At 36.1% G+C, this 15,503-nt stretch overlaps 5 protein-coding genes across 6 annotated transcripts; 3 read left to right on the top strand and 2 right to left on the bottom strand.

Moving 5' to 3' along the window:
• The first annotated feature begins 784 nt into the window (after positions 1–784).
• LOC17899654 (putative F-box protein At1g12855) lies at positions 785–1,975 on the top strand. The gene has a single exon (XM_006306296.1). The coding sequence runs from the start codon at positions 785–787 to the stop codon at positions 1,973–1,975; it is 1,191 nt and encodes a 396-aa protein (XP_006306358.1).
• A 189-nt stretch (positions 1,976–2,164) lies between these two features.
• On the bottom strand, positions 2,165–4,838 carry LOC17897009 (serine/threonine protein phosphatase 2A 57 kDa regulatory subunit B' theta isoform). The gene is made up of 3 exons (XM_006307263.2): positions 4,577–4,838; positions 2,943–4,185; positions 2,165–2,685 (listed from the first exon to the last, which is right to left on the bottom strand). The coding sequence occupies exons 2-3, from the start codon at positions 4,113–4,115 to the stop codon at positions 2,371–2,373; spliced, it is 1,488 nt and encodes a 495-aa protein (XP_006307325.1). The 5' UTR covers positions 4,116–4,185; positions 4,577–4,838; the 3' UTR covers positions 2,165–2,370.
• Positions 4,839–5,767: 929 nt separating this feature from the next.
• On the top strand, positions 5,768–8,329 carry LOC17899474 (trihelix transcription factor GT-1). Of its 2 annotated transcripts, XM_006307625.2 has the most exons (5): positions 5,768–6,508; positions 6,804–6,842; positions 7,190–7,321; positions 7,536–7,766; positions 7,853–8,329. In XM_006307625.2, exons 1-5 carry the CDS (start codon positions 5,884–5,886, stop codon positions 8,050–8,052), a joined length of 1,227 nt encoding a protein of 408 aa, XP_006307687.1. In that variant the 5' UTR covers positions 5,768–5,883; the 3' UTR covers positions 8,053–8,329. The 2 variants fall into 2 exon arrangements, with proteins under 2 accessions (XP_006307687.1, XP_023645390.1); XM_023789622.1 differs by lacking the exon at positions 7,190–7,321.
• Positions 8,330–9,841: 1,512 nt separating this feature from the next.
• Positions 9,842–12,360, top strand: LOC17899687 (glyceraldehyde-3-phosphate dehydrogenase GAPC2, cytosolic). The gene is made up of 11 exons (XM_006305225.2): positions 9,842–9,927; positions 10,050–10,079; positions 10,163–10,263; positions 10,537–10,652; positions 10,750–10,849; positions 10,941–11,087; positions 11,189–11,249; positions 11,352–11,449; positions 11,561–11,703; positions 11,791–11,874; positions 11,966–12,360. Exons 1-11 carry the CDS (start codon positions 9,924–9,926, stop codon positions 12,096–12,098), a joined length of 1,017 nt encoding a protein of 338 aa, XP_006305287.1. The 5' UTR covers positions 9,842–9,923; the 3' UTR covers positions 12,099–12,360.
• Positions 12,361–12,904: 544 nt separating this feature from the next.
• LOC17900898 (cytosolic sulfotransferase 9) lies at positions 12,905–14,006 on the bottom strand. Its single transcript, XM_006306345.2, has one exon. The coding sequence runs from the start codon at positions 13,997–13,999 to the stop codon at positions 12,974–12,976; it is 1,026 nt and encodes a 341-aa protein (XP_006306407.1). The 5' UTR covers positions 14,000–14,006; the 3' UTR covers positions 12,905–12,973.
• Between the last annotated feature and the right edge of the window lie 1,497 nt (positions 14,007–15,503).

Here is a 15,503-nt window from a genome sequence, read left to right as displayed (position 1 = left end):
TTTGGGTTTTAGTTTTTGGTTTTGGATTTTCGTATTTTTTCTAAAACTAAACAAACAATATAAATGGGTGAAATAATATTATCATGTCAATAAACTGTTTAGGAAAAGTGAAAACTCAAATAAGATGATGGTTTTCACATTGTCACTCAATTGTTTTTTCTAATTGGCAAACTGATCAATGGTTAAAATCTTCCAAATTTGGTTTTAGAGAAACCACTTGAGTTGGTACAAATGAGGTTTCTTTTCCAAAAACTAAAGCCAAAATTTTTTTACAATGTCTGGTAAAACATTCAAGGTCTTAAAATTGTTTGTGTTAAAATTTCCAGAAATGGTTAAAATTTCCAGAAATTGTCATATATATTTTATTTTTTTTTAATTTATAGGGGCTGGTGTAAGAAAACTGTCTGGACTGGGCTCTAGGTGAGATTTAGCTTTAATATCTGGGCCCAAATGGTCATTCATTTATATATGCTTTGAAAATATAGAATTTTTTTATATATTATAACTAGATTTAACAATTAATATATTTTAGTTATCTCATTCTATCTAAATTGTTGAAAAATAACAGTAAAAATATATGATGTGGATACAATATTGGGAATACCAAACTCTAATTCTATTTGACATGTGTTTTATAAAATCTAACTAAAATTTTAGTTTACTAATAATTTTCTGTATTTATTAATATATTTAGATATTATTCTCTATTTGGGTTCTTAATGAAATATATATATAAAGATGAGAAGGCATTCTCTTCATTGATTATCATAACAAGAAGTCAAGAATGGAGAAAGACAAGAGAGTTAATCACGATCAAGGAGTATGCGTACTACCATACGACGTCCTTGAGGAGATCCTCTTGAGGCTTCCGGTCAAATCAAACATTCGATTCAAAGTCGTTTCAAAACAATGGAAATCAACTATTGAGTCTCGATGTTTCGCGGAGAAACACTTAAGGCTCGTTGAACAATCCAAACATGATCATCCGAAATTCCTATTTGCCTCCACAAATGAACAATATAACGTGTTTAAGACACTTTGCTTGGAATCAAATCCTGTTCGAGTCTTCAATCTTCTCAACATCCCTCGACGACATTTAATCAAAATTTCTGAAAGCTGCAATGGTCTTGTTTGTATATACGCGGACAGGGAAGCCTATATATACGTAGTTAACCCGACAACTAGTTGGTTCCGCCAAATTCCTGAAGCTAGGTTTCAGATATTAATGCAAAAGGCAACATACACTCGGGAAACTATCACAGACGTTAAGCCAATCCCTTTACTAGCGTTTGCAAAGGCCATGCTGAGTGGTTATAAATTGGTGTGGTTATATAATTCCGATATATACAATTCTGACGCTATGAGTTTAAACGAAGGATTTACCAAGTGTGAGGTTTTCAGTTTTAGGGCAAATGTTTGGAGATACTTGACTTGCACTCCAAGGTACCGGATATTTAACGATCAATCGCCAGTGTCCACAAACGGATTAGTGTATTGGCTCACAGAACGATACAATGGCGAAACCAAAGTTATAGTTTTTGATCTTGAAAGTGAAACTTTTCGATTGTTGCCTAAGAATCCGGTTTCTCGCTCACATCCAGACCATATCGACCTTTGCATTTTGGATAATCGTCTGTGCATGTCCAAGAGAAAGCGCCGTACTATGATGCAAGAGATTTGGAGCTTGCAATTATCATCAGAAGAGACATGGATTAAGATTTATACTATAGATCTTCGATCTTGTTCTTCATGGTCCGTATCTGGAAGGGTTTGTTTTGCTTGGACCCGCATGAATGTGATTCGGCCATGCACACCGGCGGCGATATTGAAGAACAAGGAGATCCTACTGAGACATCGTTTTGGTAATGGTTTGGTGAAGTATGATCCACAAACAAAATCTTACTCCCTAATGTACGATCATCTTTCTTGTTATAGAGTTGTTCCTTATTTCCAGAGTTTAATATCTCATATCTAAAACCTTGCTTAATTACTCTCTTTGTTGTATTTGGAACTGGTGCATTTCTTAAGACTAAGTTTAAGACCATATTTAATTCACATTTGTCTTCAACATTACTGTTACATAGTTTTGCTATATCGGTAGTGACTACGTTTTATATGTTATGAATCAAAGTGGTCTCGAGAATAAATAGATTGGACAATGTTGTGATCGAGAACCCATTAGCAAGCTTTAACAAACAAAGAAAAAAGATCTTACATCTTCGCAGTCTCTTCAAAGAAGACGAATCTGAAACCTTTTCTCACTAAGTTGTCCGGAGAGAAAAAAACAAAAAAAAACAAAACAAATATTCCAATGTAATAAAAACGAGAAAAATACAGAACAAAAACCTCTCTCTCTACAACTAAAACATCTTACAACGAACTCTTTTGCTTTTGGTTCCCAATTTCTTCCAACCGTTTCCATGTGGCTTCACGTTTTGCCCCAATTTCAGCTTCTTTTGATTCATCTTCTCTAAACTTGCCAAGACAATCCTTAAACAACTCTGCATCAATGTCATTAAATATCTTCTGCACGTTCAGCGTTAAGCTATGAACAGCTTGGTTCCAATGCTTCTGAGTGTTTCTTTCCAATGCAGGGAAAATGATAGGAAGAATAACTTTACGGTTCTGCATTATTAGATTCTCGATATGATCGTTATTCCATAGAAACAAAGCTCTTTCTGCAACCTGCAAAAAAAATCAAAAAAGACTCAACCTTTTTGTTCTTTCTTGTATAAAGACTTGAGCTCTCATTACAACATTGACAATGAGCACGCAGGTACTAATTGATCTGTGCCTAACAGAAATAGTCACAAAGCTACTACGCTATCAAATATCACACAATTCAATCTTATGATGAAACTGTTCTCATCATTCTACTTTCTCGGAATTAGAAAACTGTAAATGCAATCCGGAAATATATGAAACATTATAAAGAAAATTACCTGAAAGTGCAGACTGTTCAAACACCGAGCAACTTGGCGAAACAATGGAACCATACACCGTTGGAATTCAGGTGGCTGAGTTGCTTCTAATACTTCCTCTAGCTCGTTTAGAAACATGACTTCTTTGGAACTATTAGTGACAGGCCAAGACTTCAGTAATCCCCTTATAACTGTATCAGCAAGTTTGCAATCTTTTTCCACAAACTGTGTGATACAATAAGACAATTGCTGATGATACATTTGTAAGCATTTCGGTTTGTGGAGAGGTACCAAAGCTCGAACAAGAAACACTTTATGCTCTTCTTTAAGCGGCAGAGCAAATCCATTGATGATACTTCCCAAAATCTCTAGAAACTCAGCAATCCCATTGTGTTTCTCAGTCTCGAAAACAAACCGATAGAAAATGTTGTTAATGGATTTCCTTATGAAAGGACGATGAACCATGAATTTACCATAGATGCGATGTAGAACGGTTTTAAGACAGTCTCTTTCTCTAGGATCCTCGGAATCAAATAAATCCAGTAACCGTGAGACAAAAGATTGGTCGATGTATTTCTTAGCCAGCTTTGTATCTGTCTCAGGTGAAGCAATAAGCCTCAGGAGGATCTCATAGACAAGTTGCAAGTGAGGCCAAGCAGGATCCATAGAAGGCTCCTCTTCCTCCAAATCTAAGGCATCAATAACCTTATTCTCTCGCGGTTGAGGATTCAAGGTTCTGAAAATGTTAACAGAAACCATTTTAACCACTTCTTGGATAGCCATTTCGCTAAACTTCCCACCCGGAGAAGCAACATAATCCACAAGATCAAGCAATGTCTGCCGCTTGATCTCCTTTTCCTTCACATTCTTAGTTGGATCCGAGAAATCAAACACTAGACAGCACAAGTTGAGTTTTCTCAAACACAAGTTCTGCTTCTCTGCATTTGGAACATCTTTAAAACTAGGCAAAGCTTCATACGGCGAGAAACCAGTCCCGTTTCCTTTCAAATTCCCGTCTTTAAACCCCGAATCAGCAGCAGCAGGTTTAACAGCAGGAGCGTTCTTGGCGTGAGAATTACCCGATTTCCCAGCGCCATTATCACTAGTTTTGGAAGTAGAAGCACTGGGAGTAGATGAAGAATGGTTCTTAGAAGAAGACTTCTTAGGAAGCTTACTTATAATCTGTTTCCACATAGTTTACAATACTCAGATTCTTCTCTGATCATTCCCCAAAACAAACAATCCCCTAGAAGAACAGATTCATCTGAAATAAAAATCACAATCCAGTAAAACTCAAGATATCCAAATAGTATACTATAAACACAATCAAGAAGCTGAAAAGGAGAAAAATCCCTAAATTTATTACAGGAAAAAACCATATTTTGTTCATTCTTCTTTACTCACTCTCCAAACACAGGAAATATAAAAATCGTCACTCCCCAAAACATTAAAAATCTAAACTTTCGATTCTAATCCTGAAACAATCGCAATCTAAAAACCCAAAATCAAATTTTAAAAACATACATTTACAACCAGAGATCAGAAACAAGATTACGAATTTATGGGGGAAGAAAAAAACCAACAAAATTCACCGATTGCAACAATTAAAAGGTCAACAAGAGATATAACGATGAATAAGAGAACAACAAACTTACCCAAAAAAAATAAAGAAAAATCACATTCAAGTTCTTCCAAAACCTCTCTTCGTTGTCGTTGTTGGTTTATTGACTTTCCCAGATATAAAAATAAAAGAATCGAGCTTTAGGATTTGGCTCAATACGAATTGTTAATTCTTCTTCTTAATTTTTGTTTTCTTTCTTCTTCTTTGTGATTTGTGTCTTCTCGTGATCCAGTTATCTATCATTCTCTCTTCTCTCCGATGCCTGATCAATCTTTTTTTTTTTTTTTTCTCAATTCTTTTTATTTTATTTTATTTTATTTTTATTCCCTTATTTTAATATTGTTTTCTTATAATGTGTTCGGTCTGGCCAGCCAGGTCCTCTCACTTGTATTATTAAATTTATTATACTTCAAAATGCGTTTAAAAATCCAAACTTTATCGCCGACCGTAACTCTATTATACGACACAGTTTGATGATGTCTGTAATAAAACCGGTTCATTATTTTCCTTTGGTTTTCCGGTTTTTTGGTTTGATCAACGATGATTTTAATTCCGGTTTAGAGTTTCGTCATTGTTTCGTTTCATACTCCTTTGATGAGGAAGCAAGTTACACCAAATACCAAGATGAGAAACTTTGATGCATCAAGATACATTTTATGTGAAACTTTATTTGTCAATGTTTTGGTTCTTCTAGTGACTGATGGACTGGAGAGTATTGGACTAAGAGGAAGACTCTCGTAATGTCGAGTGGTGCTCCTTCGGTCATAGAACATAAGGGTCCTAACGATGTAGTCAAATCTCATTTTCTTGCTTGGACTCTCTATCGAAAAGAGTAGTGCCATTTCCAAAAATTGTAGGTAGAATAAGAATTTCTAGCAAATTTGTTCATAAATTTAAAATTTTATTAAATACGGATTTTAAATTATGAATATGACGAGTTCACAGAATAATTTATTAATATTCGAACAATTTTTTCGGTAAAACATCAATTTATTATTTACTAATTATTATAAGGTAAAAAATGATTCGTTAATTTTGTATAATTATATCTTGTTATCATTTTTGAATAATTTTTTATATAATTTAAAGTTAATTTTGAGCTTATTATAATTGTTTTTTTTATCAATACCATTTTATATCACAGGGAACCCAAACATTTGTAATTTATCTTATCCAAAACTGGAAACCAAATCTTTAGACTAAAACAAAAACCTAAAAACTAAAATAAAAGTAAAAGCCTCTTTGGCTCCCCACATTTCATATTGTGCTCGGGGGCTGTGTTGTTGGCGGTGGTGGGAACAAAGGAACATCATATCCTATTGTCTCTCCGGAGACGCAGCAATGTTCATTTCGGACAAGTCTCGTCCTACTGATTTCTACAAAGACGACAATCCCAATTCTTCAACCGCCGCTACACGCGACATGATGATCGATGTCACCACTCCCAATGAAGCAGTAGTAGATCTACAGCCTCACCACCACCACCACCACCACCACCACAATCACAATCACCATCTCAACCAATCTCAGCCTCAACAGATTCTCCTTGGAGATAGCAGTAGTGAGGATCACGAAGTGAAAGCTCCGAAGAAACGAGCAGAGACATGGGTTCAAGACGAGACTCGTAGCTTAATCATGTTCCGTAGAGGTATGGATGGTTTGTTCAATACATCGAAATCGAATAAACATCTTTGGGAACAGATTTCGGCTAAGATGAGAGAGAAAGGGTTTGATCGATCTCCGACTATGTGTACTGATAAGTGGAGGAATCTATTGAAAGAGTTTAAGAAAGCCAAGTATCATGATAGAGGCAATGGATCGGCTAAGATGTCGTATTACAAGGAGATTGAAGATATTCTTAGAGAGAGGAGCAAGAAAGTGACCACCACCCAGTATAACAAGAGCCCTAGTACACCACCACCTACAACTGCTAAAGTTGATTCCTTTATGCAATTTAGTGATAAAGGTATAAACTTTGGCCATGAATTTGCAGGTTTCTTGATTTGGTTTGAGGAAATTTAACTGTGATTTAGTGTTTGTGTTGATGAGATATCTTTTTGTTACAATTTGGGAATTTCGTATCTGTAGGTTAGGCTGAGAAGAGATACTAGTTGAACTACAGTTTTAAAGTAGGTTTCTTAATGGGTTGTGCATTAATGTTTTAAGGAGATGATAGTTTTGGTAATGAATCTGGTTTTGTGGATTTTGTGCTTTTAGTTTCTTTTGCTTAAGTGGTAAGTGACTTTTACTTTTCATTGTAGGATTTGATGATACCAGCATTTCTTTTGGATCCGTTGAAGGTACTGATCTATATCACTTTTGTGTGTTTATTATACGTTGCTATCTATATATGAGGAGTCAATATTTGTTCGTCGATTGCCTCTTGTAGCTTGTCTTTAAGTCGTTGTAAATTTACTCCTTGAGTGAGCAATAGTAGAGGTGTTAACTTGCTACGTGAGCATTTGGTACTGGAAACAAAGAGTTTCATTTGCGAGGGGAAAGTTAGCTGTAATGTGATATCTCTGTAGTTGAAACAAAGTGGTGAACATGACTGCTGTGGAGTTCAGACAGTCCCTCTGTTAGAAGGTTTAGTTAAGTTTCTTAGAGGATGTGTGTGTTTTGATAAGTGTTTATATTTATGGTCCAGCTAATGGCAGGCCAGCCTTAAACCTTGAAAGGCGTCTTGATCATGATGGCCATCCTCTTGCAATCACTACAGTGGATGCTGTTGCTGCAAATGGAGTTACTCCTTGGAATTGGAGAGAGACTCCTGGAAACGGCAAGTCTCAGAAAAGCTTAGATAACTTGAGCCTCAAAGATATTTTTTTGTAACTTTGTGTTATATGCATGGTGTGTCTATGAATCAATGTTTTCTAATTATTGAGAACCAAAATCACTTTCATTTTGTGGTTGCTTCACAGCCTATGTTCCCTGCTTGATTGATTTTGGCTCTCTCTTATAACTGATTGGAGCTTTTTAATATTTATGACCAGGTGGTGACGGTCATGGTCAGCCTTTTGGTGGGAGGGTCATAACAGTGAAATTTGGGGACTATACAAGAAGAATCGGTATTGATGGTAGCTGTGAAGCAATCAAAGAGGCAATCAGATCTGCTTTTGGGTTAAGAACTCGGAGGGCTTTTTGGTTAGAAGATGAAGATCAGATTGTTCGTTCTCTTGACCGAGAGATGCCTTTAGGGAACTATCTACTCCATCTCGATGATGGTAAGATCAAACTAAATATCGTTTGGATTGTTTGACCCCAAATACAGAGTTTACTGAATCCTCAATATTCAAAACCCATCTTGCAGGACTAGCCATTAGGGTTTGCCATTATGACGAATCCAACCAGTTACCAGTCCATTCAGAAGAGAAAATCTTCTACACAGAAGAAGATTACCGCGATTTTCTGGCCCGACGGGGATGGACATGCCTGCAAGTTGATGGTTTTAGGAACATAGAAAACATGGATGATCTTCAACCTGGTGCTGTGTACCGAGGAGTGAGGTGAGAGCATGGGGATCGCAAAACTTCTTCTTCAAATTCATCAACAGCTTATCTAATCAGAAAACAGTCCCCTGTGAATATAAGCTCAGTCCCTTTGTACATTTCTTTCTTTTCTCCTTAGAGAAGAACAAAGAAAGTATTTGCTCAAACATGTATGACACCAATTTGCATTCACAGTACAGACCAATAAAACCTCAAAATAGTTTCTTTGGTCTCTTACGTTTGTAAGAACAGAACATAGGAGAAGAGAAGTGATCAATAAAGGATTCACATGTCATTCAGACAAGAGCGAGAATATGGTGTCACTGTGTCGGTTACTCCTCGTTGCATTCGTTGTTCTTGTAAGGAACGAGTGTGCCGACCTTGTGAATCTGCAAAGACAGAAAAATTCTGAGGTTTTACTACTGAGAAAATCCTAGAATGATTTGAGTTAATCGAGAATCAAGACAGCATAAACACCACAAACATAGAAATAAAAGAGTTTTTATTGATTTTTGTTGTGTGTGTATAAATAAACCAACTTATCAAAATCTAAAACCATCACGTAAGTGGACTAAAATTGGTTATAAGCATATCTCCATGGATAAGAAGATTCCATTCGTTAAAGTTGGCATCAATAAGTATTTTTGTCAAGAGGGTTTGCATTGCATGCATCACAATAATTACTTTCTTTCTCTAAGAATCGAAATTCTTATCATGTACTTTGATAATGATATATTTTGGTTCTTTTCCCTTCACGATTACTTAGAATATTGTTGAATCATTCAAAAAAAAAAAAGTTGTTTTTGAATCATTCTACATATCAGTTGAAGACAGTAGCTTGACACACTTGACGGGTCGATTAGAACTGTTGGTCTCTTGGATATGATCATGAGTTATAAAAAGGAGATCACAACTTCAAGTCTTCAATGTATGATGGATTTTAGTTAATTATTAGAAATAAATATCCATATGAATACGGAATGCCAAAATAAGTAGTTCTACTTCTATATGCATTCACCTAACACACATGAAAAAGAGAATGAATACAAAAAATGAAATAAAAAATAAGAGGAGGAGAAGAAGGAGACTTTTGGCAAAGCCAAGAGTCATACCTATAAACTATTAGGTTTTACCTATTACATAAGGTGTGATGTTTTTTTTTTTTGCTGTCACATTCATCTGACCTACCAAAGCTCTCAAAGTGGAGCATCTATGTGTGTCTTGGTATGAAGTCACGATTGGATTAATATATAACAACACCATATATGTTTTATCAATTTATAAATATTTTGATCGAGTAAGCAAAAATTATTCTGATTAAGACATCTACAAGAAGCTTCATATATGATGAATACAAAATTACAAATACACTCTAGTACTGTTTTTCACCTTGGTTATTCTGAAACAATGGTTGAAGTTAAAATTGGTTACTACACAAAGATTATGGAATAAACCAAAAAGGGGTTTAATTCAACCATAACAACATCCTACGTGGCATATGTTCATTGGCTATGGGAAAGAATATTTTCAGATCAGCCCATAGGATCTGAGTATAAACCTCGAATATTCCCACAAACCGGCACGTGAAGTGCAAGCGCCATTAGTTTCCTCTAATCGGTTCTTAATTAGTTAATCCTACTATAAACTGTGGGTAAAAAACAGTGGCAATAATGGTAAAAAAATGAAAAAGTAAAGTGCGATCTTGTAATAATAAATACTGAATCTAATCTTTCCCAAGAAATAATCTGAGCCACTCGATCATAAAATATTTGCTCATCATCATCACGTTCATCTTCTCTTTTAAATAACCCTAAAGCCTCACCAAACCCAAACCCCTCACTCACTATTTTCACATTTCTCATCTGTACACCTCTCTCGATCTCAATTTCTGCAATGGGTGAGCTCTTCGCTCCTTGATGATCATCTCCGTTTCTTTCTTCGATTTATTGTTTTCGTCGTTGATGCTCTTTTTTTTGAATCTGATCGTGATTTTGATTTTTTCCTTTTGTTTTTTTGTAGCTGACAAGAAGATTAAGATCGGAATCAACGGTGAGTGTTACCTTAATCGTGTTTCGTATGCTTCTCTGAATTGGATCTGTTGATTCTGAGTTTTTGATCTTTCCGTGATGAAGGTTTCGGAAGAATCGGTCGTTTGGTTGCTAGAGTTGTTCTTCAGAGGGATGATGTTGAACTCGTCGCTGTTAACGATCCGTTCATCACCACCGAGTACATGGTTCGTTTTTCGTTTCCCTTCGCTACTGGTTCGATCTGGATTGGTTTAGTATCGTTTTGATCTGGATATGACGCCAAGTCGTTTCAGATTTATTTGAACTGGAATATCGAATCAATTAAATTTTCAAGTAGTATACATAGATCTGACTCCGGTTTGATCCATACCTCGTCTATGCATGTTCATGTGTGACTTAGTTCGATAAGTTCGAGGATTAATTATGTATCGATAAGCGTTTCTAATTGATTATGTTTGTGGTATCGAATTTGGTTGCAGACATACATGTTTAAGTATGACAGTGTTCACGGTCAGTGGAAGCACCATGAACTTAAGATCAAGGATGACAAGACTCTTCTCTTTGGTGAGAAGCCAGTCACTGTTTTCGGCATCAGGTACATAATCATTGTCGATTTTTATATCCTGTGTGTGTGTGTCTGTTTTAGTATTGAAACTTGTGAAATTCCTATTGCTGATGTTTTACTTTTGAAGGAACCCTGAGGAGATCCCATGGGGTGAGGCTGGAGCTGACTTTGTTGTTGAGTCTACTGGTGTCTTCACTGACAAGGACAAGGCTGCTGCTCACTTGAAGGTTTGACTTTGGATTTTGTTCACCATATTATAAATTATTTGAGCACTTGTTTATGAGATCTTATATCATCATATTGTTCATTTTTACTCAGGGTGGTGCCAAGAAGGTTGTCATCTCTGCCCCAAGCAAAGATGCTCCCATGTTTGTTGTTGGTGTCAACGAGCATGAGTACAAGTCTGATCTTGACATTGTTTCCAACGCTAGTTGCACCACTAACTGCCTTGCTCCACTTGCCAAGGTTGCTTTTTCTCCTTTAACCTGTGAAATTATGAAATATGTTCTGACTTAAGTTAATTTATGCCTCGCACTGTATTGAAATTTGCAATTTTGTTTGTGTAGGTTATCAATGACAGGTTTGGAATTGTTGAGGGACTCATGACCACTGTCCACTCTATCACTGGTACGTATACATTACTTTGTTTCCATTTGGTTGGATCTTGAAAATGTATTGCCTTTTACTGTAACTTTGTCGCAATAACAACTGTTTGGTTTGGTTATTTAGCTACACAGAAGACTGTTGATGGTCCATCGATGAAGGACTGGAGAGGTGGAAGAGCTGCTTCCTTCAACATTATTCCTAGCAGCACTGGTGCCGCCAAGGTAAATTTCATCTTATGCTCTTGTGTGTGTTTACAAACAGTTTTTTTTTTTTTTTGTTAATTTTGACTGAAAAGTTGTTCTGAATCTAATTTGTATTGTGGTTGTTGTTAGGCTGTTGGCAAAGTGTTGCCATCCCTCAATGGAAAATTGACTGGAATGTCTTTCCGTGTTCCAACCGTTGATGTCTCAGTTGTTGATCTCACCGTTAGACTTGAGAAAGCTGCAACATACGACGAAATCAAGAAGGCCATCAAGTAAGAACCGTTGACTGACACTCACTCTAAGCAACATTTTATAAGTTGATTCAAGTACTTACTATGTTTCTGGTTAAATATTCTCAGGGAAGAATCTGAAGGCAAAATGAAGGGAATTTTGGGATACACTGAAGATGATGTTGTGTCTACCGACTTTGTCGGTGACAACAGGTAATGATTATCTACAGATTGATACAGTTTCACAGGGGTCTTGTAAATAGCAAGAGCAAAAAACATTGAACATTTTGGTTTGTGCGTTTAGGTCAAGCATATTCGATGCCAAGGCAGGGATTGCATTGAGCGACAAGTTTGTCAAGTTGGTGTCATGGTACGACAACGAGTGGGGTTACAGTTCTCGTGTGGTGGACCTTATCGTTCACATGTCGAAAGCCTAAGTTGACGCCAGAGAAGAGTTCGTGTGTGTTGAGTCGTTTCTAAATAAAAATGGGAAAAGGGAAAAAAACACTCTGGATTGTCCAAAAAGAGTTTGGTTTAATGTTCCTATGTTTTTTCACTGATTTCATGCTCAGTCATGAGAATTTGTAGCATCTTTTTTTGCTTTCTCTTAATGTTTCTTGCTTTTTAGCCAAATGGGTTTCTTCACTGAAAATACTGTTCTGGTTATTATGTTAGTTTGCGTTTAGTTATGGTTTCTTTTTTCCTGGTTTTATTCAATGTTACACTAGCTAATGCAATCGGCATTGGCAAATCAACACCTATTGGACTCGCTTATTGGAACATAAAACACCAAAGGCACACCAAATAATGGATAACTACGAAATTGGAAACAAATAATGTTTTCGCTTATGACATTTAGAATTCGATTGAACCCATAAAATTTGGGGAAAAAAATATTCCGTTGCCGGGCTTTGAACCCGGAAATTCGGCAATGAAGACGAAATTAACCATCGTAGTACAACGGATCTTTTGTTAAACCATAAACTTATATTATACAAAACCACCGAATTGGTAGGCTTTAAACTTAGAAGTTGATCAGTCCTCAATATAAATTTAACCGTGCAACAATTTTTTTTGTAAAATTTATATTTGCAAAAGGATAGTTTTCATATTTAGATATGGTTGCAGATTACAGGGTTGACACAAAAAGGTTAATAGATGGAACCACGTTAAAAGTATTAATTTCAGATTACATTCAAAATAGTAAAATACAAAGACTTTAAATCATACATCAAAATAACAATATAAGAATAACAATATAACTTTTATTCTTGAGTAATGCATTTAAGAGATACACAAACCAAACATAATTCTAGAAATTCAGACCGGAACCTTTGAGTTTCTCCTCGGTGATCATATCGATCTTGTTCTCCATTTCAGGAGTCACATAACTCTTCCAGCTACCTACTTCTCCTTTACGAAAATAAGTCTTGTAATCAACTCCACCCGACGCTCCGGTTTTGTTGATCTCCAAACTGCTTAGATTACTTAGAGAGCAAAGTTCCAAGATCTTGTCTACAGATCCGCTATCTTCCTCTTCCTTAGTGAATGGACAATCCAAGAAATCTGCTAGCCTCTTCAGCTGAGTACGAGGCTCCGCTTTCAGATCCTCGTACATCAGGAAAAGAACATGCTTAGGATCTTCCAAGCTGCCTCGCCAATAGCTCAGGGCATGGTCCCAAAAGGGGCCGTATAGGGTAACCCCATTACAGACTGACTCAAACATAGCCTCGAAAGAGTAATCCTCCACTCGAACGATCTTTTCCTTTTGGCTAAAATCATTCCATTCTACTCCCTTGTTGGCGTTGAGGAAATGCCAAAGAGACACCAGCACGTCTTTCAAGTTCCTGCACACGTACACGATCTTGCAAGGAGACTCTTTCAAGGGTACTTGAAGCACATGCAAAGGCATGTGAGTTGAGAACAATCTTGGAGATGATGATGATGATAAGAACTTGGTCAAGTCCGGTTTTGAGGTTTTGAGATACAGATCGAGCTCGAGATAAGGCATTACCTCATGAGGATTATGAGATAGCAGAGGATGATGATGATGATCTCCCAAAGGGTGTTTTGATCGTTGAACTAGTGCAAATGTGAGTGCCTTGAGCCAAGTCGTGCCACACTTGGGGAAAGAAGCGACAATTACATCGGTTTCTTGTGGCTTAAACCCGGTGTTGAGATTGGGGATTGATTGGAGAATGTCTTCGTAGTACCAATGTCCTTCGTATTTGAACAGCTTGTTCCCAATGTAATCTATCTCCCAAGAAAGTGAAGAGATCAAATCTTTGGTTTCTTCTTCTTCTTCCCTCAAGTTTCTTGGATTGTCTTTCTCATCCATTTTTTTTGCTGTCGTTTATTTATTTGGTCTTGCTTCGTATATTTTTGATATATTGCAACCGCAAAGTCATTATTTATAGTTGTGCTTGTGGCTTGAAAACTCCATTATAACGTTAATGATGGAAATAAATGGTTGGATTATTATATACTAATACATACGTATCTAACACTCCTAATATGCCTTTTCGTACATAAAAAAAGCCACAACGTCCATTTCAATGGTTGATCAGTTACGTTGGAAATTAATATCACTTCCCTTAATTATAGGAAAAAAAAAAAACATTTGTTGATCTATCATTAAGAAACTTTGGATTGATCATAATTATTTAAAAGTGTTCTTGGAGTTTAGCCCAAAATGAAAAACAAAGACTTATAATATTTAAAGGCTTTCTTACTACTAGTAGAAGTATATATATATCTATACCATAATTTATACAAACTAGTTTTTTTATATAGAGCTTTTTTGGGTGGTGTTTCACTCTTCATTACAATATGCACGATGCAAAGACAAGAAAAACATTTTTATGGTTGATCAGTTAGTTACGTAGGAAATTAATATCACTTCCCTTAATTATAGGGGAAAAAAACATTTGTTGACCTATCATCAAGAAACTTTGGAATCCAAAGTTTGGATTATCAATCATAATTATACAGATATCGATTAGAATACAATCCCACATCGGTTGGGATTGTGAATCCTTGGGTAATATATATGTGATGTAGCAATCATTTTCCCTTGAGCTAGCTTTTGAGATTAGTTAGCCACATTACTAATAATATCACCATTTTTTTAGTAGAAGAAGGGTAAAGAAGTACGTGCTACTCTAACTTATCCCAACAATGCTCATTGCTTCTCGGGGTTTTAGTAGACTCCTTTGAATCATCCACCCCCTCTAACTTAATGCATTGAGATTGATTCAGATAAACGATACGTTGTTGGCTCCTCTAATTTTAGTTTTCTTTTGTCCTGTGAGATGTTAAAAGGAAAACAAGACAATAGTTTCAGAGATTTGGCTTCGAAAACATTGCAAAATTTCAATACTTTCAAATAAATGGGAAAGAGAGAAATGCAACTTTTTTTTAATACTATTTATCAAAATACTTCGTCGTGGATGATGGACATATCAAATATCAAAAGCCTCCAGCTAAAAGAATCTCTAAAAACTCTATCATGTTATCTTCTATGGATTCCATGTTTGTTAGTGTTTTAAACGCAAGCTTTTCGCAGACTTTCTATGTGGACCTTTTGTTTTCTATCCAAGATATTATTATATAGATGAAATCAAGATGTTTTTCTTATTTTTCTCTTTGTTGTGTAAAACCTGGTCTACTTTTCCTTACTACGTACACAGGAAATATATTTTGATTGCGGTAAACCCTTTTAAACAACTATCGGATCTTTACAATGACACAATATAAAGGCTGAGCAGCCTTGGGAGAATTGAGTCCCCATCCATTTGCAGTTGCAGATGAAAGCTTACAGGTATCTGCTGCTATTCAGGTTT

This window comes from Capsella rubella, unplaced genomic scaffold (genome assembly GCF_000375325.1).
Source record: "Capsella rubella cultivar Monte Gargano unplaced genomic scaffold, Caprub1_0 scaffold_1, whole genome shotgun sequence".
NCBI lineage: Eukaryota > Viridiplantae > Streptophyta > Magnoliopsida > Brassicales > Brassicaceae > Capsella > Capsella rubella.
This window is presented reverse-complemented; position numbering and strand designations above follow the sequence as displayed.

Coding starts and splice junctions, on each gene's coding strand:
- LOC17899654 (XM_006306296.1), top strand. CDS start 785: ATGGAGAAAGACAAGAGAGTTAATCACGATCAAGGAGTATGCGTACTA.
- LOC17897009 (XM_006307263.2), bottom strand. CDS start 4,115: ATGTGGAAACAGATTATAAGTAAGCTTCCTAAGAAGTCTTCTTCTAAG. Junction 2,686..2,942: donor TGAACAGTCTGCACTTTCAG/GTAATTTTCTTT, acceptor TTTTTTTTGCAG/GTTGCAGAAAGAGCTTTGTT.
- LOC17899474 (XM_006307625.2), top strand. CDS start 5,884: ATGTTCATTTCGGACAAGTCTCGTCCTACTGATTTCTACAAAGACGAC. Junction 6,843..7,189: donor TTCTTTTGGATCCGTTGAAG/GTACTGATCTAT, acceptor TTTATGGTCCAG/CTAATGGCAGGCCAGCCTTA. Junction 7,322..7,535: donor GAGAGAGACTCCTGGAAACG/GCAAGTCTCAGA, acceptor ATTTATGACCAG/GTGGTGACGGTCATGGTCAG.
- LOC17899687 (XM_006305225.2), top strand. Junction 10,850..10,940: donor AGGCTGCTGCTCACTTGAAG/GTTTGACTTTGG, acceptor ATTTTTACTCAG/GGTGGTGCCAAGAAGGTTGT. Junction 11,704..11,790: donor GAAATCAAGAAGGCCATCAA/GTAAGAACCGTT, acceptor AAATATTCTCAG/GGAAGAATCTGAAGGCAAAA.
- LOC17900898 (XM_006306345.2), bottom strand. CDS start 13,999: ATGGATGAGAAAGACAATCCAAGAAACTTGAGGGAAGAAGAAGAAGAA.